The sequence below is a fragment of the Betta splendens genome, chromosome 6 (genome assembly GCF_900634795.4).
Source record: "Betta splendens chromosome 6, fBetSpl5.4, whole genome shotgun sequence".
NCBI classification, from domain to species: domain Eukaryota; kingdom Metazoa; phylum Chordata; class Actinopteri; order Anabantiformes; family Osphronemidae; genus Betta; species Betta splendens.
The window spans coordinates 4,983,910-5,007,896 of NC_040886.2; the positions used below are offsets into that span (position 1 = coordinate 4,983,910).

Consider the following 23,987-nt stretch of genomic DNA (forward strand, 5'->3'; position numbering starts at 1 on the left):
CAGTGTAGAACACTAGAACCCACTACAGTGAAAAGACCCAGAGGTTCAGTCAGGCTAAGGACCCTGAGATACTGTAGAAACACATTATCCCTCACACAGTCCTGAACTCTGGGCTGAGTCCACACCACTGTAGCACAGGTACATCATGGCCTATAAACAATCCAGAGCCGACTTGGAGAAAGCTAAGGTGCCCAGAGGAAGCTCACCACTGCTTTCACTCCATTCACTGCAACCTCTGCCTCGCGCTCCCACACCTGTTGATCTATTTGCTGGTGCCGGTGGCCCAACCCACCTTCACCACCAGTGTGTGTTTGTGCCTAGCTACTTTCTCCCGCTCGCCCAGTGAAGTTGCCGACCATCACACTTCTGCTTTAACCCCCTCTGATCCACGGAGTTGCTCCGTTTGCTTATCTGGAAGTTGGGACTTGGAGCTAATGTTCTAGTTTGCAGTGTGTCTGTGTGGATCTGTCGCTTAGAGGAGGCTTTTGGTTAGAGGACTTTCTGCACCACAGGGTCTTTGCATTGAGGAGGGCTGGTTCTCTGGAGGTTGTTGTATTTCTGTTGTGGTTTCATCTAGTTCTGACTGGTTTCTCCTCCTATGCGCCCCCTCTTGGTACTGGCCCTCTAGTTCCCCTCTGTTCTGTTGGTTAGTGAGTATTCCACCACTTTCACAGCTCCACGTTCAGGCTGGTGGGTCTGACTGCATCCTGACATCTACAGCCCAGTTCTGGCTTCTCAGTCCCCCAGAAGTGCTGCTTCTACCACATAGTATATTGCACATGGAGACTGCAGAGTATCACAAGCAGAACTGTTTGAACAGAACAACCAGGCCTCGTTCCCTCCCACCTCAAATTCACAGAACTCGACGTGTTTGTTTTGCCCCATTGGAACATGCTGTCGATCCACTGATACTGGTGGTAAACAGTGGTGTGGAAGCTGACCTCTTGGGTCAAATACTGAACTAACAGACTGGGACTCGGCTTAAACGGGACGGTCTGACTGCTGCTTAGTGTAAGTGCTTGTCTGTCCGGCGGTGGTTCTATTGCATGGCCAAGCCTAGCACATGTATTGGGAAGATAGTGCTCCGTTAGTACTTTGACACTGGTACATCTGAACCACTAAGGCCTATTATTGCCACATCAATAAAAGCTCCTTGTTTGCACTGTTTTTATTTTTAAGGGACAAACGTGTTGTAGATTCTGAGGAGAGACAGAGCGACGCAGGCCGGAGTCTGAGGTTTTAAGCAGCCAATCAAACGGTAACACTGAACAACACGTGGGACCTTTTGTTTAAGCAAACGATCTTAAAACTTAGATATTTAAATACTGTGACAGTCCTAATTCCATAGCAACATCCCCAAGGAGACGCTGGATGATAACATCACATCAGGGATATTTGTAAAAGAAGTGACAGATGTTGGGAAAAGTAGACCAAACAGTTCACGGTGTTCTGCCAAAGCACGGCATCAGCAACAACATTAACCTCCCCATGCGTTTATCTGCTCCTGTGACTTTGAGCCGCACCAGATGTCTGAGAATCAGTGACCTTAAATCTTCAGACCCCATGAATAAATAATCCAACGTGCACATATGAATCTAACGTTATAGCCGCTGACTTCAACGCTTCATCTCCCCTTAGGCCGCTGTGTTCAGCCGTCCACACATTAAGTGATCAGCTGAGTCAGTGAATAGCACGATTGCTGGCACACATTACACATCCACGCTCCTGCATTGCAGAGGTCAAAGGGCAGGACTCAGTCACTCCTGACTCTGGGGTCAGAGTCTAATGAGGTGCACCGGAGGCTAAATCAATGACGACTGCCCACTTCATGCAGAGCGGAGCTGAGCTTTGATGCAGTGTGTGTGTGGGAGACGGAGGCTAATGGTGCAGGCTGTGGAGTCACACACTCCCCAGAGAACTGGGCCGTGAATGTCCTCCCAAAGGCAGAAGTACTAACCAGTGTGTGTGCCGGGGGGCGGTACCAGAGGTCCAGGACGGGGGCAGGTGGCTATTTCTCTGAAAGTACAGTATGCTCTCAGTTCTTTGTTTCATCCGCTGCGATCAGGATGAGAAGAGTGCTGCTCATTGTTTGTCTGCTTCAGGTAGCACAGGCAACGCCAGGTAGGACGACAACACATTTACGGCCATTGTTGAGCTACAGACACACTTTTCTAATATCTCGGCACCCAGAGGAGCGTGAAGGCAGCACGTATTGGTTCCACAGGATCATGGAACATAAATCTTGAATCATGCTTAACCAGCTACTGGTGTCATGTTTGCTTTGTCTGAATTTACAGTTGTGTAATAAAGAGCAATTAAGTATATTCACTCAAATATCTTAATTCTAATGAGGAAAGCGATAGGAACCAGCTACCAGGAACATTTTGCTGGAGATGCATCTACAAACTGCACGTAGCATCTACAGCAAGCTAAAAAATGAGCAGATAGTGGTCACGTTTCCATGTGACCAGTCTGAACATAAGTAACATTAGTGTGGAGCTTTGACTCATCCACTTGTCTTTGCTCTGACTCCAGTGGGTCCCGGTGACCCTGTGGTCTCTGTGAAGAATGGACAAATCCGAGGGGGGTTTGTGCCGGTAAAAGGCACAGACCGGCGGGTGAAGCAGTACCTGGGGATTCCTTTTGCCCGGCCCCCGGTTGGACCCCTCCGCCTGGCGGCACCCCAGGAAGCGGAGCCTTGGGAGGGGGAGCGAGACGGCACACGCCAGCCCCCTATGTAATACAGCAGCTGCTGAGCAAGGCCTGAGCCACAGCTTTGTTTCTACATATTGCACCATCGTCTTCTTAATGCTGATCTTCTTCTTCTCTTGTTGTTGTTGTTGTTGTTGTTGTTGTTGTTGTTGTTGTTGTTGTTGTCATTGTCGTTGTCCTTGTCCTTGTCCTTGTCCTTGTTCTTGTTCTTGTTCTTGTTCTTGTTCTTGTTCTTGTTCTTGTTCTTGTTCTTGTTCTTGTTCTTCTTCTTCTTCTTCTTCTTCTTCTTCTTCTTCTTCTTCTTCTTCTTCTTCTTCTGCTCCTCCTCCTCCTCCTTCATCTTCTTCATCTTCTTCTTGCTCCTCCTCCTCCTCCTCCTCAGGTGTGTCCAGGATGTAGAAATAGTCGTGAATGTTTCTAGGGTCATGTCGATAGTATTCACCCCCCCTGAGATTTCAGAGGACTGTCTGTATCTGAACATCTACACTCCAGCTGAAGCCACACCTGACGACAAGCTGCCGGTGGGTTTGGACCTTTCACAAAATGCCTTACATACGCGCCACTACATCCATATCACCTAAGCATTAGGTTTGTTTTTTCCATTGTGTGTTGGACTATGATAAATCAATGTTTAGGTCCAGCTTGTTGCATTGCGTAAAGGCTGTGGAGCTGTAGACGCAGCAGGACTCAATACACTTAGTAACAGTAACACTAACCACAGCTGTGCTCACGTACTGCTGACACGTGTATGGCAGGTGATGGTGTGGATCCATGGAGGAGGTCTGGCAATGGGTGCAGCCTCTCAGTATGATGGGGCTCCATTAGCTGCCTATGAAAACATAATAACCGTCATTATTCAGTACCGCCTTGGCTTTCTGGGATTCCTGAGGTGAGGACCTGTGTTGACCGTTACCCAGACATTCCTAAATAATATTAATCCCCAAAACAAGTATTCTAAGTGTTCCTGTTCCAAAGCACCGGGGACCAACATGCTCGGGGCAACTGGGGCTTCTTGGATCAGCTGGCAGCTCTGAGATGGGTGAGGGACAATATCCAAGCCTTTGGAGGAGATCCTCAACGTGTCACAGTCGCTGGTGAATCTGCAGGAGGCATCAGTGCCTCCATACTGGTAAATATTACTATCTACTGGTAGAGATGGTTGTAGGGGGCTTGTGCTAATGATGCCTCTAATTTCTCCTTTATGTGTCATTTCTTATGAGCAGACTCTGTCTCCACAAGCCAGTGGACTGTTTCAGAGGGCAATCTTTCAAAGTGGAGTAGCGACACTCGTGTCCCAGGCTTCAAGCAATCCGTTAGCTCATGCCGAGGTAGTGTAACACATAGTAGCATTAGTAGCAGTGGCACATGAAGCACAGAGCATATTAGCTGATATGACTTCAATCAACAGCCATAGTCCAGAACGTGCTCTGAGTCTATATGTGATGCATAGATTAATGTTCCATGTACAACACAAACCTACAAAAAACACACTTTTATTTTGTTTAGATAAATACATGAACGCATTCATGCCATCAACATGAACAGCATTGTTTCCATCTCAGCACAGCAGCTCAGCTATTAGGCTGCTGTCTGCTTGTGTTTATTTCCCAGCATTTGCAGCAAGTTCCAGTCAAATCAAATGTCTGGTGTGTAAACGCTCTCCTCTGTAGATCATTGCCAACCTGACTGGATGTGACCACAGCAGCACTGAGGGACTGGTCCAGTGTTTGCGCGGGAAAACGACGGCGGCGTTGACTGACGCCACCAAAAAGGTAATGGAACCGTGTCTGCGTTCAGAGCCACGGAGCCAAACAACGTTTACGCTCGACCCTGACCAGCAGATGGCAGCCTCGATGTGCGTTCACTCAACCTGTGTTTAGATGAAGATCTACCTGGGAGCCGCGGTGGACGGTGTGATACTAAAAGACACTGCCGAGGAGCTGCTCAAGAGGAAAGAGCTGCTGAAGGTTCCGGTGCTGATGGGAATAACCAACCATGAGTTTGGATGGATCCTTCCCCAGGTCACACCTCAGCCTCAGCCTCACTGTCACTGCAGTCCTGTCATTGTGTTTGTGTGTCCTGAACTAACTGTGAGGCTTCGTGTCCTGCTCATCAGAGTTTCGCTCCTCCCGGCTGGGTGAACGGCATGAGCAGAGAGTCTGTGCTGCCAGTGATGAATATGTTCAACCCTGCAGGGGTGAGCTCCACGACTGCCTCCACCATCAACTGTCAGTACAATCAGTCATACAAAACCTGATGCTTTTATTTTTTTAAAAACTTTCAAGAACAATTTTAAAATCCCTCATGTTTATACATGTGTACATGTGTTAATTTATCCCATCTCTATAGCACTTTTCATACAATAAAATGTAGCACAGGGTGATTTATAAAATTACAAGGCACAAAAAATTCAAAAAGAATTAGAAAAGATATAAATCACCAATAAACAATTTACCACCAAAAATGTGACGGTTTTGCATTTGCTCCTATTCAGGCGTCCCATGCCAACAGCATCATTGCTGATGAATACCTGAAAGATGCTAAAACACCAGAAGAGATCAGAGACGGCTTCACTGAGATCATTGGAGACCTGCTGATGGCGCTGCCTGTGATCAAAGTGGCTGGCTATCACGCGGGTCGGTGGGGGCAGAGTCACAATAAAATGTGTTTCACTGATTCCTAATGCTAAAGACACCAAAAATATAGGTGCTGTAGTTAATAATGGCTCTTTTGTCCCTGGTGTCTTTAGATGCAGGTGCTCCAGTTTATCTGTATGAGTTCATATACCGAGCTGCGCTCCACCAGCAGAACAGACCCAGCTTTGTGAAGGCAGATCACGCAGACGACGTCGGCTTCATGTTCGGTGGATGTTTCTGGGCTGGACATATCAAAATCATTGGTAGGTTCAAACATGGGAAGAAGAGAACACAACCCCACGTTGGTTGCTGTGCATATCAATATGACTTGATTGTCAAGTGTGGCCATTTCAAATCCAAGGTTTAGTTGCCAAACAAGGGCGATTATAAAATGCAACACAAACACAAATTGAGCAAGGCGACTGATTCTGCACGTGTCTCATCTATAGGAAACATCACCAAGGACGATGAAAGATTTTGCAGGACTATGATGGGGTACTGGGCTAATTTTGCTCGTACTGGGTGAGTAAACATGTTGTCTTTTGCTGCGTTTTTTGCATTTTACCCATCGTCTGGAGGAGCAGTTTGTGAAGTGTCTTGCTCAAGGACACACCTGGTGCCAGAGGCCTGGCCTGAACAGGGGACACTCAACCAGCCGGTGTGCCCTGCTGGTTTTCCAACTCTGTCAGCTGATTACCTTAACCAGGCGTGTCAGCTGGTTTGTCCAGCTGCTGATTGACTGAACAATCTAGGTAATCTGGGGCAGGGAGACTTGGAAAACCAGAAAGAGAGTGGCCCGAGTTTGACACCATCAGCTACCAGGCTACCTACAGCAACAATGTCTCAACAGAACAGAGTCTAGGTTCTGGTCTCCATAACAGAGAATGTAACTCCAGCAGTTTTATTGCCAAAGGCAGCTTTTATTTCAGTATCCAGTATCCCAATGGCCTATTTATGTCATTTCTGATGCAACCTGTCAGTAGAATGACGTGGTCTGCCATCTTCATTCAAACATCCGCTCTTATACTTTATAACTGCTGCTACAGGCTGATGTGACATGATCGAGGTTTGTAAATGAAGGTATTTTAAAGGGATGCAGCCACTAAGTCCCTCTGCATAACTGCCTCCTCTGACTGTGTGCTCAGCTCTCCCAACGGTGCTGGTCTGGTCAGCTGGCCTCAGTATGACAATCAGAAGCAAGATTACATGGAGCTGGGCCTGACACCGACCGTGAAGCAAAAACTCAAGGAGCACAGGGTCCACTTCGCCTCCGTCACCCTCCCTCAGAAGCTGCAGCAGTTGGCAGCTGCCAAAGCTGGAAACTAAGCTGTAGAATTGTTGATGCTAGGTTCTCACGTGTTTTATAACGTGTACTTGGTAATGCAGCTGTAATAAAGGTATATATACATAATAAAGAATATAGTTTGATTGCAAAGAAGGAACGTGTGTCTAGTTCATTTAGAGGATTTGGGTGCATAGCTTTGTGAAGTTCAACATGGAGTCAAATATAATGATATTATGAACACATAAGGTGTCTGCCTTTTATCTTCTTAGCGGAAGCATCCCAAGACCTTTAAATTGCGCATTTCCAGATATATTAATTGAACTTAAACGCGTCTGAAATAATCTTTATCTCTAGTTACATCGTTACGCTACCATCCATGTAACGTGCTCTTATTTTTAAAGCTAACAACATCCTTTTGTATTTGACAAAGTGCGACACGACTGCTCGGTCTCTCATTGGCCGTGCCGTCTGCTACGTCATTGGATTCCCCTTGATCGCATTGACTTCAGATCGCGCCTGCGCACTGCTCTGTACGCCTCAGGGTCTGGAGCCGAGCACCCGACGCGCGAGAAGCCTCCGCCAGCGGCGCATTTCACGTACGTACCGTCACCTTGACGTCCCGCGGCGTCCGGCGTCTTTGAATGGACGGCTAGTCGTCCCGTTGTGCCTTCTCGCCGGAGACGTGACGCTTGTGGGTCGGATGCGAGCGGCTGCGAGCGCTGGGATGAAAATGGCTCCGCCGCCGCGCTCCGTTCCGGGAACCAGCAGCCCCGCGCTGTGTTGATTCAGCTCCGCGTCCGCTCGCAGGCTCCGAGCGCGGCGACGGAAGCGACTGTCCTCCTCCGTGAGACGTTCAGGGCACTAGAAAAGCTGCAGGTTTGCCGTTTAGTTGAGCCTCCGCAGCTCATTTTAAAAAACACAGTCCTGTCTAAAAATAATAACACCCGTGCGCGTGTTTGGGAATCGTGACCCATTCCCAGCTGGTCACATGAGCAGCTCGGTGCGACGAGCACAGGTAACGCAACCTGTGACATTAAACACCAGGCACAGATACATGGATAAACACGGGAATATCCTAGATATTCATAAGTCAGGGCCTCGTTCAGGGAACGGCAGCCTTCACAACGCGTCCTTCAGGCTGCTCCTTATCTTCAAGTGCACATTGAGGCGAACTTCCCCCAGACTTTAGCATCAGTCTTTTTCCACTGGCTTTTGGTGTTAGAGCCGTTGCTTTGTGTCTTATCTATTATTGTTGCCTTTCAGAACATTCCCACTGCCTTTTTATATGTTGTGATAGTGAAGCAGCGTTTGACCTATGATGTCAGAGGTTGTGGCGCTGGCACCCAGTCGCCACGGGGCTCGACTGGCGAGCAGCGCCTGCACGTCGGGGTCACGCTCCCTGGCGACGCGCGTCCTCTGATCACAGCTTCAGGGCTGCTCTGTTGGTGAGGCGATTACATCTGTAAGTGCAGTTCTCTGGCCAGCGTCAGCTGAGATTCTGTACCTCACTTATCTGCCATCAGCCACTTGTGCTGCTGCTGCTGCAGCGCGAGCTGTGAGATCGTGCGGTTCAGCTGCTCCAACTTCAGTAACAGTGAGGTCACGCTTTACTGCTGAGGTGCCAGTATTTTAAGTCGTATGCGGCTCTGCTACTAAACCTTAGTTCCTGTTTGGTGATGAAATGTGTTCTGGCTTACTTAGACACGCACCTGGTGATAGTTCAGTTGTTTCTAACAAACGTATCCGAAGTTAATGAACAACAGTTGTGGTAATAATATTCTCTGCAAGTTAATATTACACATATGCTGGTAACAACAAAACTACCAAAGCATAAGAACCGTTCATCAGCTCTTCCTTACCTTTTCCACCACTCTCCATTGGTTTATTGAGTTTAAAAGCATTGAAGGTTGACGCTGCTGCTGTAGGAGCTGTCTGGAGTCCTGACTGTGAGGGGACAGAGCTCGGTGCCCATGCAGATCCGTGGGCCTGTAGCTGGAGCTCAGACTGCAGGACGGGACCCGAGCTCTTGGTTTGAGAAGCTAATCTGTGGAGCATTATGTTTCACTGTGCCTTTGAATCAAGCTGCCGGTCTTTTGTTTGTTGCCTCTTGTCGTTGTTCTTCTTTTGTTCCTTATTCTTTTGTCTCTCCTTTACCTTGACCGAGGCAACGGGCCGCCTCCCTCAGCCTGGTTTTAATGGGGGTTTCTCTCATCAAAGGGAGTGTTTCTTGTGGATAAACCTTACATCATGAAGTGAATCGAGGTGACATTGGTTTTGCTGTCGTATAATATAAATGTGGGTCTGAGGCCCAGTGTGTTGAGTGCAGTATTTGAATTCTATAGAGTAGTTTTCAGATAGATATTAACTCCTTCCACCCCGACTTACTGCTGGGCCAGTTCTTACTAAATAACCTTTAAAATCAGTGATGTCATTTTTGAATTAAATATCACAACTAGGTTTGTAGCGGCAGCACTAAGCACAACAGATGACTGAGCGCTGGGTCTAACATCCTGCCCAACCAATGTTTTGGCAGTGAGCTGAACCTTCCCCGGGGGGGGGCTCACAGCTAGTTGCATAACCGCCTTGGCCTCCACGTGTGAATCATGCTAAGTGCAATGGAGGACAGGAATCGTTTAGATTAATGCTCCCTGTGTGGAAGCATCCATCGTGGAATACTGCAGAGAAAGACGGGGCTGCTCTGTTCCCACGGTGGGACAGGTCATTGGACCGCTGCCATCCATCCTCAGCGGGAAATCACCACACCAGACGGACGCTGCACCATGAAGCGGCTCTGGTTCTGTTGGCACTAGGTCACTAGGCTTTAGATGCTGAGTGCTGTGGCCAAATAAAAAATCTACTGCTACAATCTCAGCAGAGCTCAAGCCTACAAACATCGCACCTCCAGTTGGACTGTTCGTATTAGCCATATGCTCAGTTACTGTGGCGAGATCTCACTTCACCTCTCTATATAAAACCATATGCTCAGGATCTGCACAGGCTGTTCTGTTTGAGTTCCGCAGTACATGTGCCGAAAACAAGCAGTTGGGGATTAACATGAGCTTCTAATGGATGTAACCGCTGCCCAACTGCTGTGATAAAACCAAGCGGTGTGATGTCGACTGTATATTAAATCTAAGAATCTCCCTCCTTTTAAGCCTCATACGTCATGTTTAACTAAACCCACTGACCCACAGAGAGGCAGCTGCTTAGCTCTGACCGGCTGTGGGGCAGTGGTTCTTCCATTAACAAAGTAGATGGTGCTTAGGAACATCACAAATGGCCCGGAGGGGCCAGCGAGGCTCCACCAGAGCCTGTCAGGGTTGTTGCTTGGGAACCATGTTCATTTGCTCCTTCCCTTGTCCACAGATGTGTTGGGTTTGAGAGTCCAGCTGATGTCTGCACGGGTGAAGCCAGCACTCAGCGAGGAGCGGGACTCTAGCTAGAACCTCAGCCGCGGCCACCTTTCCTGCCCAACACTAAGCAGACATGAAGACGTGAAGACGGCCTCGCGGAGCTGCAGGAAGGAAGCCTCAGTGCAGCATGGAGGGCGTCGCCGTGGACAACCTCATCGACTTCGACCTGTGCTCAGAGTCCGCAGCACTCGCTGTGAATTCGGCCCAGCACCGAGGCCACGAGGACATCTTCTCCCCAGAACCGGCGTCCTCCGTTGGCGCGCACCGGCTGCCGGAGCCCATGACGCCCACCAGGTTCGGCGTTCGCCACCAGCACCAGGAGGAAGGAGGCGGCGACAGCGACGCCACGGAGTCGGCGGACAGCGATAACGACATGGACCCGTCCTCCGAGGCGTGGGAGCTGCGGCGGTCGTCGTCGTCGTCCGCCCACAGCGGGGAGGACGCCGCCGCCGAGACGCTGGAGAGGAGGCGCTTCATGAAGGCCTATGTGCAGAAGGTGTTCCAAGGAGGGTGAGAGGAGGCGTGGTCTTTGTGTTTTTTATCAGAATTACATCACATCACCCCCTCACAACTAACCCACTAAAGGCCAAGCACATCCTGTGTAAAACAGCAAATGTCATCTCTAGATCTGCTGTCATCCGGGCAGGAGGCTTCATGTGGAGTCCTGTCCAGACCGCGTCTAATGTCGCATATTAACACGAATCGCGTTGAGCCGTGGCCACTGATTAGTCTGAACCATGTTTTCCCAGGGAGGACTTTGACCAGGAAGAGAAGGCTCGCTTTGGAGAGCTGTGCAGCGGGGACAATGGCAAAGGCAGGGAGTGGTTTGCTAAATACGTCAGCGCTCAGGTAAATAGAAGTGATGGATTGATGGTGGTGTGACCCTGAGCACCACTGCTCCATGGGAGGGTCCTGATGTGTGTGTGTTCTCACTGTGTCCACAGCGCTGCCACTCCAAGTGCGTGAGTGAGGCCACCTTCTACAGGCTGGTGCAGTCCTTCGCCGTAGTGCTGTTTGAGTGAGTAGATGACTCTCGTCACACTGCCGACTCCGTGCAACAGTGACCCAGACACAACGGTGTGTTTGCAGATGTTACCAGATGGATGACTACACCCCGGCCAAGAACCTCATGACCATGTGCTTCACCTACTACTACGTCGGTAAGAGCCGATCCTCTCCGCCAAGCGAAGGCGTGGAGCTGCGTTTGCAGAGGTCTGTTTCTAGGGCAGACTCTGACTCAGGCGGCGTCAGCCACCGCTGTGGTTTCTCTCGCAACAGCAGCACATCCACAGTCTGGCAGGAAGCTCCGATGCTGAGCCTACCGCCGTCACACAGGGCATTACCTCACCAGCGTTGTGCAGCCATTTTCTGATGCGTATGTTCTTCAGGGAAGTTCCAGCCGTCGCCCTCTGAGCTCCTGGATCGCGGCGGCGCCCCAGCCCCTCTCGACTCCTACCTCAACAAGGCCAACTCCTGGCTGACTGGAAAGAAGGACGCGGCTGAACGCCTGCTGAAGAATACATCCAAGACTGACGTCAAGGGCTTCTTTGGAGGCCTGGAGAACAAGCTGAGAAGCTCCATGGCTCCTAAGACTGAGTGAGCAAAACAGGCCTCTGATGGTTTATTATACATGCATATGTGTGTGTATAATGCAATACTTTTTATTTCTAGAGATGGAGAGAGTCCAGCTGAGATGAAGCTCAAATCACCAGGTACCGTGAAGATCCAGGACGAAGAGCAGAACTTAAACTTGTTTTATGAAATGTAATGTGAACATTATGAATTCCTCTTGGTTCTCCTCAGTCTCTGAGGCTCCAGAGGAGAAGAAGGGACAGAAGGTTTACCTGTACACCCACCTAAAGCAGCAGCCCATCTGGTAAGATGCTGTTGGTGTCACTGTGCTGTGTGCCAACAGAAGTGCTAGAAGAATCCAGAACTATCTAAGACATTTCTGAAAAGCTCTATATAAATGCTCATTGGGCAGTTTTACATCACCGTCTTCTCCAATAGTGAATTAATTGTTGCACAAAACCCTGAGTGGGCACAACACAGACAGGTGCATCTGGTTCAAATACTTGTTCCTGTCTCTTTGACCTCCAGACATGCACAATGATCCGGAGGTCAGAACCAACTCCATATACTACTGCCTCCATTCACCTACTCACCAAACAACTAGCTTAGAGCTAAAGCTCCTCTAGTATTTTTCCTGCTGCAGGAACAGAGGTGTCACACACAAGATAACAGGATGCTAAAAAGTGCCTGATAGCTGAGGCGTTTATCACCACATGCAGCATCCATCAGGAAGCAGCTGGTTGCACCATCGTTTCCATAAAGTCTTTATTACAACGGGTCAAGCCTAGTTGCTCCAGATCTGCTCATCTGCAGCCGGGCCCAGACAAACCTTGTCTGTTGTCTCCTCAGGCACACGCTGAGGTTCTGGAACGCAGCATTTTTCGATGCCGTTCACTGCGAGAGGACAAAGAGGTCACCGACCACGAGGTGAGTGTGGGTCTGCTCAGACAGGAGCTGCTTGGTGAGGCCGCGTGCGCTCAGATTTGTGGGTGAGCGCAGGTTAGACCTGTAGAGACTCTGTGCTTGTGCCTTTAACCACTGCTGCTGCCTAATTCTGTGTGTCGTTCTCCCCTTCTCTGCACCGTGACTTTAACCCTTTGTCTCCTTGTGCCTTGCTGCCGGGCAGGGGGACGCAGGAGAGCAACTCACAGGAGAGGTCTGTCCTTCTATATGTCCGCTGCCATAGAAACCATGCTGAACTGAGTTTAGGAGTCATAAACAGCTTAGTTTTTATAGTTTGACAGCTAATTGCATAAATTCTATCAATATATTATTGCAGCATCACTTCAAATCTAATAATATTTGAAGAGGTGATTCCAGTTGCTCACAGTGTCACATCATGGCTAATACCTGTAGGGAGCTCAGGCTGCTACCACCAGCCTGAGTTTCATATAGGGAGGAGCAGCAACAAACAAAAAAAGGACTCATGTATGAGCATATGAACATGAGTTCTGAGGGGGGTTCCAGTGTGCAGCCCAGCACAGAGCTGGGTCTCCTACCTCTGTCCGTATGGCCGAGCCTGTTATTCGTTCAGTCCAGGGCATTGTCGAGGTGGACACCCAGGGATTTAAAGGTGTCCACAATCTCAATGTGAAAGAGTTGATGGTCCACGCAGCCAGATGTTGGTCCACCCCTCCCTGCTCTTACACAGATAAACCCGTCTCCAGCAGGGGGCACTGTAACGGAGGTGTTGGAACCAGGAGAGTCCAGCTCTTAAAGCTCTGCACCAGCTGACTGACGGCTCTGTCTGTGGAGCTGGTTGCATTGCACTCTTGCTCTTTATTTTCTGGCCTATTCCATCGAGTCGATGTGTTTATGTTCATCTGATCTAGTTTGTTGTTTCCTGGCGTCTCGTGCTTTGACTGACTTTGTCCATGTGAAGTACCTCGACCTGTGGGATGTGCTGTGAAACAAAGCTGCTCTGCTTTGCCTCTCTCATTGTCAAAGCACATTAACAAACACATTGACAGGGTCAGTACAATAATTAGTAAAGCCCTAAACGAACACATCTTACTTAGTGGTTCATTAAGCTCCAGCTCCATATCTTGAGCGATGTACAGTGGTTGTTCAAGTGGGTCTGTAATGAGTTTGTGTGTGGCTCTGTCGCTGCTTGGCTGCCAATCGCTGCCGCTCCACCCAGGCTTCCTGTCGTGCTGCTGTTAAAGTGGCTGTTGTGTAGATCTGTAACGGGGTTTCACACACGTCCCACCCTCTGTGTGTGATGCCTGGTCTTTGGCTGAAGGTGTTCCTCACATCTTGCATGTGTGCATGTCTTCGTATGTGTTCATTGCATGTCCTCTGTGGACTGCTGTGAACGTAGCATCCAGCTGAAACATCTGTCTGGACCCCTTCATTAATGGTGAATATGGGACCATCTCCAGGGTGATTCCATCCCTGAGCACAGTAACACATGTGTAATAAAGCTCTTACCTTCCTGACAGCTTCACCAAAGACTGAGACACTAGAACCTTGTGAAAGCAGAGTAACTGGGGTTAATGGGTAGACTGGACAGGTCTTTAGGCCTTTTGCTTTCTAACATGTTTGTAGTGAGTCCTTGTAAATCTGTAGAACATGTGACTAAAGCTTCCACCACATTGAGGCTAACTCGATGTCACCCAGCCGTGCATCCCATTCAGAGCACAGAACCCCCGCCTGCTCCCTTTCCGCTTCTGGCCGTGTCTGTGCTTCCCGCTCCTCGGTGGATGTCGCGGCCCCCGACTCACTTCTGCAGAGGACCCGAACGCCACATTAAAGCCTCTGTGTGTGTGCTGCAGGGAGAAGTGGTGTCACATGACCCAGGAGGAGAGGGAGGACCGCTCCAAAATCGATGAGAACATAGCGTTCGGGCAGCTGGGGTGAGGAAGCCGCCGCCACACGCTCCACCACACGCTCCACCACACGCTCCACCACACGCTCCACCACACGCTCCACCACACGCTCCACCACACGCTCCACCACACACTCCACCGCACGCTCCACCACACACTCCACCGCACGCTCCACCACACATTTTGCTTCATGAGTCTGGTATTGGTGTCATTTTAGGACCTTCACTCATAACATGCTGGCGTTCGGGCTAAGTAAGAAGCTGTGCAACGACTTCCTGAAGAAGCAGGCGGTGATCGGGAACCTGAATGAAGGTGAGGCGTTGGAGGAAGCAGTTCAGTCGAACAACTGGGCCGCACAGAACAGCTAAGTGTATGTCTGGCTTCTTTACAGAACAGTACAAGCTGCTGACCGAGCACATAGAGAAGATGGCGGCTGAGTGACGCCCGCCACCCCCCGTCTCGGCCTCCTCGTAGTGACCCGCTGTGTGTGTGTGTGTGTGTGTGTGTGTGTGTGTGTGTGTGTGTGTGTGTGTGTGTGTGTGTGTGTGTGTGTGTGTGTGTGTGTGTGTGTGTGTGGTGCTCCGAGGCCGCTGTAGCCAACCCCGTCCACCCCGCGCTTCTCCGTGGCCCCCATCAGCAATAACATGTCATCAGTCATGTGTCGGTGTGACCAGTGCGCTGCGCGACGACGCGCTCGTAGCTCCGAGCGGAGCCTGAAAACCACGTTCTGACTGGACGCGTCAGCTGGACGACGACGCACCCAAGGGCAGCGTTTACAGCACTTCTTCTGTATCTGATGCTGGAATGATGGAAGGCGATTCATCCCTTTTAATGGCGTTTGTGAATACTTGATCTGTTCCTTTTTGTATATTATCACGTGTTTGTTCAGTGGTGAATCTGTGACCAATTGCATTCAGTCGTGCATCGTGACAAAGAAGAGCATCCGACCCGCTGCTCCATTTGTGTCTTAGCTGTCTTTTTCCTGATCTTCCACCTGATCCCTCCGGGCGACATGAAGTATTGAGCTGCGTACTGGACCCGTGAGCTCAGTCGCAGCCGTTTGCACTACGTCGTCCGCTCCTCTGAATAACGTGGATTAAATGCCTTCCGTGTCGTGTCTGTGCGCGGCTCACGCTCTCCTCCGCGGCTGTCCTCGTTAAGTGACGGCCGTAAGCAGCTCTTCTCCAGAGAGCAGTGCAATAGAACCCGTAGCTGTGCCGTACCCACGCCAGTGTTGGTAGATCTAGGTGTTGTAGCTCTAGTGTGTGTCTGACAAACATGTCGACATGTTAATGTGCCGCTGTACACGTATGTTTGCATGGTCATGTAATAATGACACAGCTACTGAACCTGTAATAAATGTATTTTTTGTGAAATGAATTCATGCATTGTTCATTTTTATAATAGATGTGATGTCGCAGATGTCTACTTCACTCCACAGTGTGTTGGGAGTGTGGGCTGTGTGGAGTGAGCTGGTGACCGGTCCAGGGTGAAGCCTGGATCCATAGCCCCCTGAGCGTGAAGCGTTGGGAGGATGAGGGAGGTTTGCTGTTATACACTTTGTCCACCAGATGGCGCGCCACACTGCTCTGCACGCGTGGCACCGGCTGAAGATGCGACAAACCATTCAGGTTCCGCAGACTCGTGAAGCCTCATGAAGCAGGAGCCGTCTGTTAGATGTCAGACGAGTGTCATCACGTGGGACCGACCACGACTAAGTTGCTGCAGCAGTAAAACACCGACATGATGCAACGACGACATTTAGCCTCAACCTTCGTGTTTGAACGGTCTCATAAGTTTGTTTTGTTTTTGAAAACTTCTTCTGAACCCCAATTTAAAAGGATTAAACGAAGCTTAAGCCTGTACTCGCTGCAGGACTTTAGCTGATGCTGGAGCAGGACTCTGTTCAGGCAGGAACTTCATAAGTGTGTGGGAAAACGTTGCCGCAACACCAAATCAGACAAAGAGTCAACAAACAGCGCTGGCTTCAACAATGACACATTGATCTGAGGGCTCGCAGCCAGAGCAGCGTGTTGATTGAGGCTCTTAGCAGCGTGTTCCAGTGTTGGAGCGCGTGCGTGGATAAATAAACAGCCGACGTGCTGGCGGTGCCGTGATTGGACGCGACGCACTGAGCTGTGAAAGGCCAGTCAGCGGTGCCGCAGCGCGAGCGCTAATTAGCACCAGACGGAGACGCGCGCGCGCCTCCTGCGCCTCCGTCCCACGGCCGCGGTCGCCGTGGACACGCCGTGAAAATGCGCATCTCGTGCTCGCCACAAAGACACGTACAGGGATTTATTTATTCAGGTTCGTCGTGATTAGTTTTGTTTCTGAGTCTTGATGTTTGCATCAAAGCACAAATAAACATATGAGGCGCTTGACTCGTGAACCTTTCTTTGTTTCTTTTCAAACTACTGCTTTGGTAACATCAGTGAACCAGTGGGGGCTGCGTCACGGCTGATGTCTGAGCACAGATGGGCAAAGACGACACCCAGGTTCCTACAGAACAACGTGGAGCTGCCACAGCAACTGCCTGATTCACCAGTGAATCGTGATCCTCGGTTTTATCTGTATTCAGTTTGAAGGAAGTTACGGGACGTCCACGATCCGATGCTTTTAAACAAGTTTGTAAGTGTTTGATTTGTGTATCTTTTTGTGAGATATTTGTGTTTTCCAGATGTGACATGTATAGACCGAAGTATTGGACCAAACACGGAACCCTGCAGAACTCCAAAGCTGATTTTTGTTCAACAAACATTCATCATTAACATGAACAGGTTCAGATCAGGTTTAAACCAGGTTGTTCCTCTACTTCTGATGCTGTAATAGAATGTTGTGATCGACTGCAGCAAATGTTTTGAAGGAGTAAATCTAACTACCCAGAATGCATTGCTGGGAGCTCAAAGCCTTTAACTCTTTTTTCTGGTTATTTAAAGTAAATATTTGTCCGAAAACGTGTATGAAATGAAAAACTGAAACTTGATTTTTTGGATCTGCATCGGAAAAACAGGACGGAACGTTTCAACTTAAACCGACTAGTTACTTACAAAACCAATGAAGCAAATCATTCCCAGCAGCAGCTGGTTGAAGCTGTTTCTAGTTTCTACTCCCATCAGGTTCCACACATCCGTCATGTGAATCGGGTGGTTCAGGAGGCAGGCTCCACCCTGGACACGCCCCCCGTCCATCAGCTGGACACACTGACATGCATTTACAGGACACGTTCTGGACCCGAGCCGGATCCGAGCAGCTGTGTATAAAGCTCAGCTGCAGTGTTTTAGCGTTGGTGTGTATGTTTGCAGCGCAGTTCCTGCTTCATGCTGAACGTGTAAAGACACACACACAAACACACACGCACGCATGTTTGGAGCCACTTTAATTAAAGAGGAATGAGTCCGTCCTGCAGACACAGAGCCGTGTAGCCGACCCATATCCTCACACATGACATGGATCCAGCAGGAAGACGAGCTGAGCTGTGACCCAGCCCTCAGTACTGTCTCTGCCCGTCGGTACCGTCATGTTGGTCAGGTTGTCTGGGTCTGGGTTCTCCTCTGGACCTGTCCAGGTGGATGCCTCCTCCTGTTTGCTTCCACCTTTAGGCTCGTTGGGGGTCGAGTGATGGGTGTGACCTCTGACACCTTCCTGTTCCCACCTCCAGCTCTGTGGTTCTGCTGGGTCAGTGGGTCTGTTGGCCAGTTTAAAGTTGCTGCCACAGCAGCATGAGACCAGCAGCTGTGGATCCGGCCTCATGCTGGCTTGGCGTGCGCCTCTTCCTCAGGCGCCTGTGGCCCTGAGTGGGCCCGTGACACGGCTCCCCTTCCTGCTGGATTAAGTGTTGAAGTCCGGGTGGTCCCAGTCTGGGGTGGTAATCCTGCTTCTGTGTATACACGCACACAAGCCTCCTGAGACTCGGGCTATTTGTTTACAGTTGCTGAAAGCAAAGCTGCAGAAATGTTGAGCGGTTTGACGAGAGCTCGACTTCAGCCAGCAGCTGTGTAACTGGCGAGGCCGCGAGCGACGCCACCATGTGCGGACTGGCCGTTCAGCCGCCACCGAGCCATTGGTGCCGAACGGAACCATAATAATTGTTTCTATGTGTTTGTGTTTTAAATGTGCAGCAACAATGTCTGAACATCCAACGGGAAAAGGCTGGAGGAAGATTCTGCTGATTCATCGTGTCCTGATGTCTGGATGACAATGAATGAATGAATGATGCTCAGAATCAAGGACTGGGCCTCGTGAACGCAGCAGCTTCACTTCCTGTGTGCTCTCGGTTCTGACTGCCTGCTCCTCCATCGGACCGACCGACCGTGGTTTGGCCACAAGTCTTGTTTAAGGACATCGGTCAAGGCAATTCAAGTCATTAGGTCTGGCTTTGGTTCTGCCCAAAGGGAGAATTAGGACTCAGAACCAGGTTTTATCGAGTCTGACATGCTTCGGTTCCTGGGTCTCCCCCGGGTTCTGTGCTGAAGTGCCCTTGAGCAAGACTCTGAAGCCCAAATTGCTTCTGATGCTACACAGCAGCTCTGCCACAGCTGTGAGTCGTGGAGGAGACACAGCATTGAAGTGCTTGACTAGTGATGAGGTAGAGACATACGAGTTGAGCTGTTACTGATTCAACAGCATAGGGGTGTTTGAATCCTCTAATCGAACAAGAGAAGCTTGTCTGATCCAGGCCGTTAATACGTTCACACGCTTACTGGTTCAGCCGTCTCCCATTAATACGCAGTTTATCTTTCTGGGATCTGTTTGGAACAAAATAACTCAACACAGAAAACGAACAAACTACATTTTTTTGCACTTTAAAAGAGACCTTTTATGTGAAATAAATAAAGCAAAGTTTCATTAAATTGATACAGTTTACTAGTTTTCATTTACTATTGTTGTCACTATTGAACAACTTCAGGCACCAGTTACTGAGGCACGAGGCTGCTGCGGTGGTCGTATTATTAAACATCTGTGTAATAGGAAATGTTCTGGCTCCTTGGGTCGTGTCATGTCTGTTACAATACACCAAACTCACAGTTACAGTGTCACATGCAGTGTTTGTGGGCATGGACCAGTTTCACAGTCAGGCAGTGGTGGAATACGCCTCATTTCTCATAGAGGTGCAGGTAGATTGCTTGGAGAGTCTAAATTGTCTGTGGGTGTGAGAATAGTTCAATAAAACATGAAGTCACTGAGAAAATACCAAACTCTGAATGTGCCGCCTGCAGATCAAACCAGACACAATGCGATGTCTCAGCAGGAAGACGTCCAGAACAGAGAGCAGGTTGTCCTCGGTCCGTATGGTTAATGATAATAGGTTCAAGGTGTGGGAAACAGGAAATGAGGTCAAAGCGTGTGAAGGTGAGAGAGAAAACACTGAAAGGCTGAGGATGTGAGGCGGCTTTTTGATGAAGCACAGGCGACGTGATGGAGGTTAGTGAAACGGGACAGACACCAGACGCATTAAAACAGGCAGCACAGGTAAAAGGTTCATTTACAGCATTTACAGCCCAAAAACTCAGTCTGATTAAAAATGCTGAATGAACTATGAACTGTTTTCCATTTGTTTGTATGGTGATGAGAACACTTACAGGCGCGTTGACAGGTGTTTGGGTCTGGAGGAGGTTTTAGGTGAAATCTCCGCTGATTAGCAGCTAATGCTAGCAGCCTCAGCCTCAGTCGTGACCCTTTACCTCAGCACCTACCTGTGAACACGCGTCTGCTCAGCGGCGTCTGGAGCCAAACAGGAAGTGATGTTTTCCTGTGACTGATGCCGTTCAAGCTGCATTAAAGGAAGAATGGACTCAGACTGGATCACCTTGGGTCTCATAGTGAGTTAGTTAGTCCAGTATTTCTTTGTTTGTCCTGCTCTGATTTAGTTCTTTAGTCATTATTTCTCTCACCTGCGACTTTAATCTGTCTCATGCATCATAACCTCCTGGTTTGCTGGCGTCACTCTGCAGTAACAGCTCAGTGTCCAGGTCCACGCACACACGAGTCTAAGCTGTTTCAAGTCAAACCCAGGTTTATTGTTGTGCACATTTAAGTCTGTTTTTATTTGAGTTGAGTTTGGGTTTATTTATAGACTGAGGGCAGCAGGTACAGTTTGTGCATGAACGTGGGAGTAAACATCATTCTCATCCAGAGCGTGACGTGCTTCCTCAGATGACTAAAACCAACCATGATGTTGCTCGCGGAGCTAAAAGTGGCTTCTTTTCTTAAACTTTCTTTTCTTTTAGTGGTTTTCATCGTTTCTTATTTACACAATCATAACATAACAAACATTCCTGGGTCACGCAGGCGTTCTGTGTTCACACTGTGCAGTGCGTGACACACAGCTTCAGGCGTCATTTCATCTGATGCTCACGCATGAAACTATCAAAGTCAATATTAGAAAAAATAGAAACCGATCACTTCAAATAAAAACATACTGAGAAAAAATAGACATTTCAATTTAATACAAAACAGTAGATATTCATTCCTTTAACAGTAACTCAGTCAGTCTAGGAATCAGCTCAAGGTGAATGGAGTCAGTGAGCTGCTGCTCTTTACCTGGATCACGGGTTCAGTCCATTTGAAGGCGGTGGAAGCAGACAGAGCTGTGTTTGTCCACACAAAACACAACTCAACTACGTCTGTGACTCACAATTAAAAGTAGAAATGACCAAATGAAACTGTTGTTGCCACATGACCGTTCTCTGTCCTTTTACTGTACAGGTCAAACTTCATTCAAAGACGCCATCGTTATGATTAAAGACGACGTAACAGATTTCAATAGTTTGGTTTTAAATTCACAGCAGCTGTTTGTGAACTGGCGTCAGCGGCTTCGTTGACAGATGTCCTGATGAGACGCTTTAAAGTCCTGCTCACTTCAGATGCAGCGCCTTGTCGGGGCTGGGGAGGCTCAGGTAGGAGCACAGGGGGAAACTCATCTGGTACAAGTGGTGCGAGCGAGCGGCCAGCACCACAGCTGGACTCACAGCTGGACCCTGGAGCTCCGCGCACGTGCCCGCCGACAAACCCAGGAAGCCGGAGCGCATTTCGTCGTCGCCTTTCGATAAGATGCTCTCGATGCTGAAACATTTGGTTTTGTCTTTGCCGGGGACGTTTTCTTTGGGCCTGTCCTGCGCATGCGTGCTCCCCGCGCACCGCGCGTCTCTGCCGCTGAACGCCGACCTCCTCTCCTCCGGCTCCCGTCGCACGGCTGCGCCCGGGAGATGCTCGTCCACGCAGACGGGAGCCGCCACGGGCTGCGCGTCGTCCTTTCCCGCCGTGGGCGTCAGCGCGTCCTGGCGAGGCGACACTCTGAGCCGAAGCATTGGGGGGTTCTGCGGCTGATCTGTGTGATTGAATTCGACCAGAACCGATTTGGTGTCCAGCTGCGTCTCCGTCTCCTCCGCGCTCAGTCGCTCCGGCGCCTCCGTTATCTCCGAGCCGGTGTGACGTCTCAGGGAGCCGTGAGTCTGTCTGCAGGGACCCGGACCCTTGCAGCGCTTGTGTCCAGCGGCTTTAGCGTCGAGGGCCTCCTGCTGGGTCTTCGCTTTCCTCTTCCTCCGGCGATAGTTGCCGTTCTCGAACATATCCAGACACTTGGTGTCCAGGGTCCAGTAGCTGCCTTTGCCGGGCCGCCCCTTCTCTCTCGGCACTTTGATGAAGCAGTCGTTCAGGGAGAGGTTGTGGCGGATGGAGTTCTGCCAGCCCTGTTTGTTGTCATGATAGAACGGGAACCGGTCCATGATGAACTGGTAGATGCCGCTGAGGGTCGCGCGCTGCTCGGGCGCGCTCTTGATGGCCATGGCGATGAGCGCGATGTAGCTGTAGGGCGGCTTCTGCGGGGGCTCCTGCCGCGCGGGGACGAAGCTCAGGGCGGCGGGCAGGACGTCCCCGCCGTACAGGTAGATGAGCGGTGCGGACAGGCCCAGGGCGGAGGGCGGCACCGCGATGGGCGGCAGGCGGCCGTGGTACAGAGCCATGACGCCAGGAAAGTTGCCTCGTGTCCCGGGAAACGCAGAGCCTGCTCCCAGAGCTCCGTCCCTCCACCGACTGAGTCTCCAGCCTCATGAGGGCCCCAGAAAAATGTTAATAATTGTTGTACGTTTGCCGCGTTGTGTTGACTTTGCACTGGGAAATAAATTGTCCATCATAAACAGTCAGCGGTGTTCTCAGCCCACCCACATTAATTAAAATTTCATTGCGCCGGAGCCCCCCCCCCCGCGCCCCCTCCCTCCGCCCCGCGACCAATGAGCTGCCGCCTGATTCCCTCATCTGTTTATAGAATTAGTCGCTTGATAAGTCTGCCCACCCAGGTCGAATCAAGCTGTGTTTATTTGGAAAAATTTCCGGGCACCCAATACATAAACGCACTGATGTGCTGTTTGAAATATCACGTCCACCCCTGACGCGGAGAGTTGCTCGCACAGAGAGAACAAGCAAACACTACGGACTCTTTTCTGGGAGCGAAAACAAAGCGGAGGCTATAAAAGGGAAACAACTACGGCCGTTTCTTTAACTTTTCTCAGGTTATCTTCCTTCCGGCAGACCGAGACAAATGAAAGCAGCCAACACATACATGAGTGTTGGCTGCATGGGGTCAGAGGCCTTAGCAAGCACCAGGTTTCAATGAGTTCTGCATGTCCTCGGTGTTAGATGTAGACTGAGGCCACCGCAGGTCGCTAAAACCAAAACACGCTGCGTCTGCATCCGCCTTCGGCTGTGGCTTCTGTCCCCATGAACTATTCTGGTGGAGCAGTGGAGCGTATACACTATACTACAGAGAAGCAGTAGAGTATAGACACTATACTACGATGGAGCAGTAGAGTATATACACTATATTACGATGGAGCAGTAGAGTATATACACTATACTACAGAAGAGCAGTAGAGCGTATACACTATACTACCGGGGAGCAGTAGAGCGTATACACTATACTACAGAGAAGCAGTAGAGTATATACACTATACTACAGAGGAGCAGTAGAGTATATACACTATACTACGGTGGAGCAGTAGAGGATATACACTATACTACAGTGGAGCAGTTGAGCATATACACTATACTACGGTGGAGCAGTAGAGGATATACACTATACTACAATGGAGCAGTAGAGCCTATACACTCTACTACGATGGAGCAGTAGAGCATATACACTATACTATAGAGGAGCAGCAGAGTATATACACTATACTACAGAGGGGCTGTAGAGCCTATATACTATACTACAGTGGAGCAGTAGAGGATATACACTATACTACAATGGAGCAGTAGAGTGTATACACTCTACTACGGTGGAGCAGTAGAGCATATACACTATACTACGGTGGACCAGTAGAGTGTATACACTATAGTACAGAGGAGCAGTAGCGCGTATACACTATACTACAGAGGAGCAGTAGAGCATATACACTATACTATGGTGGAGCAGTGAAATGAAATGTGACCGCTGAGATTGCTTCCTCATGCTTATCCCTTCAGTGCCGTAGCGGCTGTGGGTAATTGCTGGTTGTGAAAACAAAGCGATCACATTATTTGGCCATTGTTCTAAACAAATGGAACT

At 49.6% G+C, this 23,987-nt stretch overlaps 4 protein-coding genes across 5 annotated transcripts in view; 2 read left to right on the top strand and 2 right to left on the bottom strand.

Annotated features, from left to right (window-relative positions):
• The window catches only part of zfpm1 (zinc finger protein, FOG family member 1), a 63,728-nt gene extending 55,905 nt beyond the window's left edge, over positions 1–7,823 (bottom strand). Inside the window, exon 1 of the mRNA XM_055509517.1 lies at positions 7,238–7,823. The gene's annotated coding sequence lies outside the window, so the exon portion shown is untranslated. The remainder of the gene's footprint in view (positions 1–7,237) is intronic.
• On the top strand, positions 1,847–6,786 carry ces3 (carboxylesterase 3). The gene is made up of 13 exons (XM_029152665.3): positions 1,847–2,121; positions 2,536–2,737; positions 3,095–3,233; positions 3,468–3,601; positions 3,688–3,841; positions 3,936–4,040; positions 4,383–4,484; positions 4,593–4,733; positions 4,829–4,909; positions 5,207–5,348; positions 5,462–5,611; positions 5,798–5,870; positions 6,494–6,786. The coding sequence occupies exons 1-13, from the start codon at positions 2,067–2,069 to the stop codon at positions 6,672–6,674; spliced, it is 1,659 nt and encodes a 552-aa protein (XP_029008498.1). The 5' UTR covers positions 1,847–2,066; the 3' UTR covers positions 6,675–6,786.
• Positions 7,090–15,826, top strand: kiaa0513 (KIAA0513 ortholog). 2 transcript variants are annotated; one of them, XM_029152667.1, is made up of 13 exons: positions 7,090–7,229; positions 10,000–10,556; positions 10,796–10,895; positions 10,991–11,064; positions 11,136–11,206; positions 11,435–11,642; positions 11,718–11,758; positions 11,850–11,922; positions 12,468–12,545; positions 12,745–12,774; positions 14,393–14,473; positions 14,664–14,758; positions 14,838–15,826. In XM_029152667.1, the coding sequence occupies exons 2-13, from the start codon at positions 10,174–10,176 to the stop codon at positions 14,885–14,887; spliced, it is 1,284 nt and encodes a 427-aa protein (XP_029008500.1). In that variant the 5' UTR covers positions 7,090–7,229; positions 10,000–10,173; the 3' UTR covers positions 14,888–15,826. The 2 variants fall into 2 exon arrangements, with proteins under 2 accessions (XP_029008500.1, XP_029008501.1); XM_029152668.1 differs by lacking the exon at positions 12,745–12,774.
• Positions 15,827–20,039: 4,213 nt separating this feature from the next.
• foxl1 (forkhead box L1) lies at positions 20,040–22,634 on the bottom strand. The gene has a single exon (XM_029153685.3). The coding sequence runs from the start codon at positions 22,405–22,407 to the stop codon at positions 21,301–21,303; it is 1,107 nt and encodes a 368-aa protein (XP_029009518.1). The 5' UTR covers positions 22,408–22,634; the 3' UTR covers positions 20,040–21,300.
• Between the last annotated feature and the right edge of the window lie 1,353 nt (positions 22,635–23,987).

Excerpts from the sequence above, each read along its gene's own strand:
- ces3 (XM_029152665.3), top strand. The coding sequence starts at position 2,067 with ATGAGAAGAGTGCTGCTCATTGTTTGTCTGCTTCAGGTAGCACAGGCA. Across the intron at positions 3,842-3,935 it reads GCATCAGTGCCTCCATACTG|ACTCTGTCTCCACAAGCCAG; the intron begins GTAAATATTACT and ends TCTTATGAGCAG. Across the intron at positions 5,612-5,797 it reads TGGACATATCAAAATCATTG|GAAACATCACCAAGGACGAT; the intron begins GTAGGTTCAAAC and ends TCTCATCTATAG.
- kiaa0513 (XM_029152667.1), top strand. The coding sequence starts at position 10,174 with ATGGAGGGCGTCGCCGTGGACAACCTCATCGACTTCGACCTGTGCTCA. Across the intron at positions 11,643-11,717 it reads TCCATGGCTCCTAAGACTGA|AGATGGAGAGAGTCCAGCTG; the intron begins GTGAGCAAAACA and ends TTTTATTTCTAG. Across the intron at positions 12,775-14,392 it reads GAGAGCAACTCACAGGAGAG|GGAGAAGTGGTGTCACATGA; the intron begins GTCTGTCCTTCT and ends TGTGTGCTGCAG.
- foxl1 (XM_029153685.3), bottom strand. The coding sequence starts at position 22,407 with ATGGCTCTGTACCACGGCCGCCTGCCGCCCATCGCGGTGCCGCCCTCC.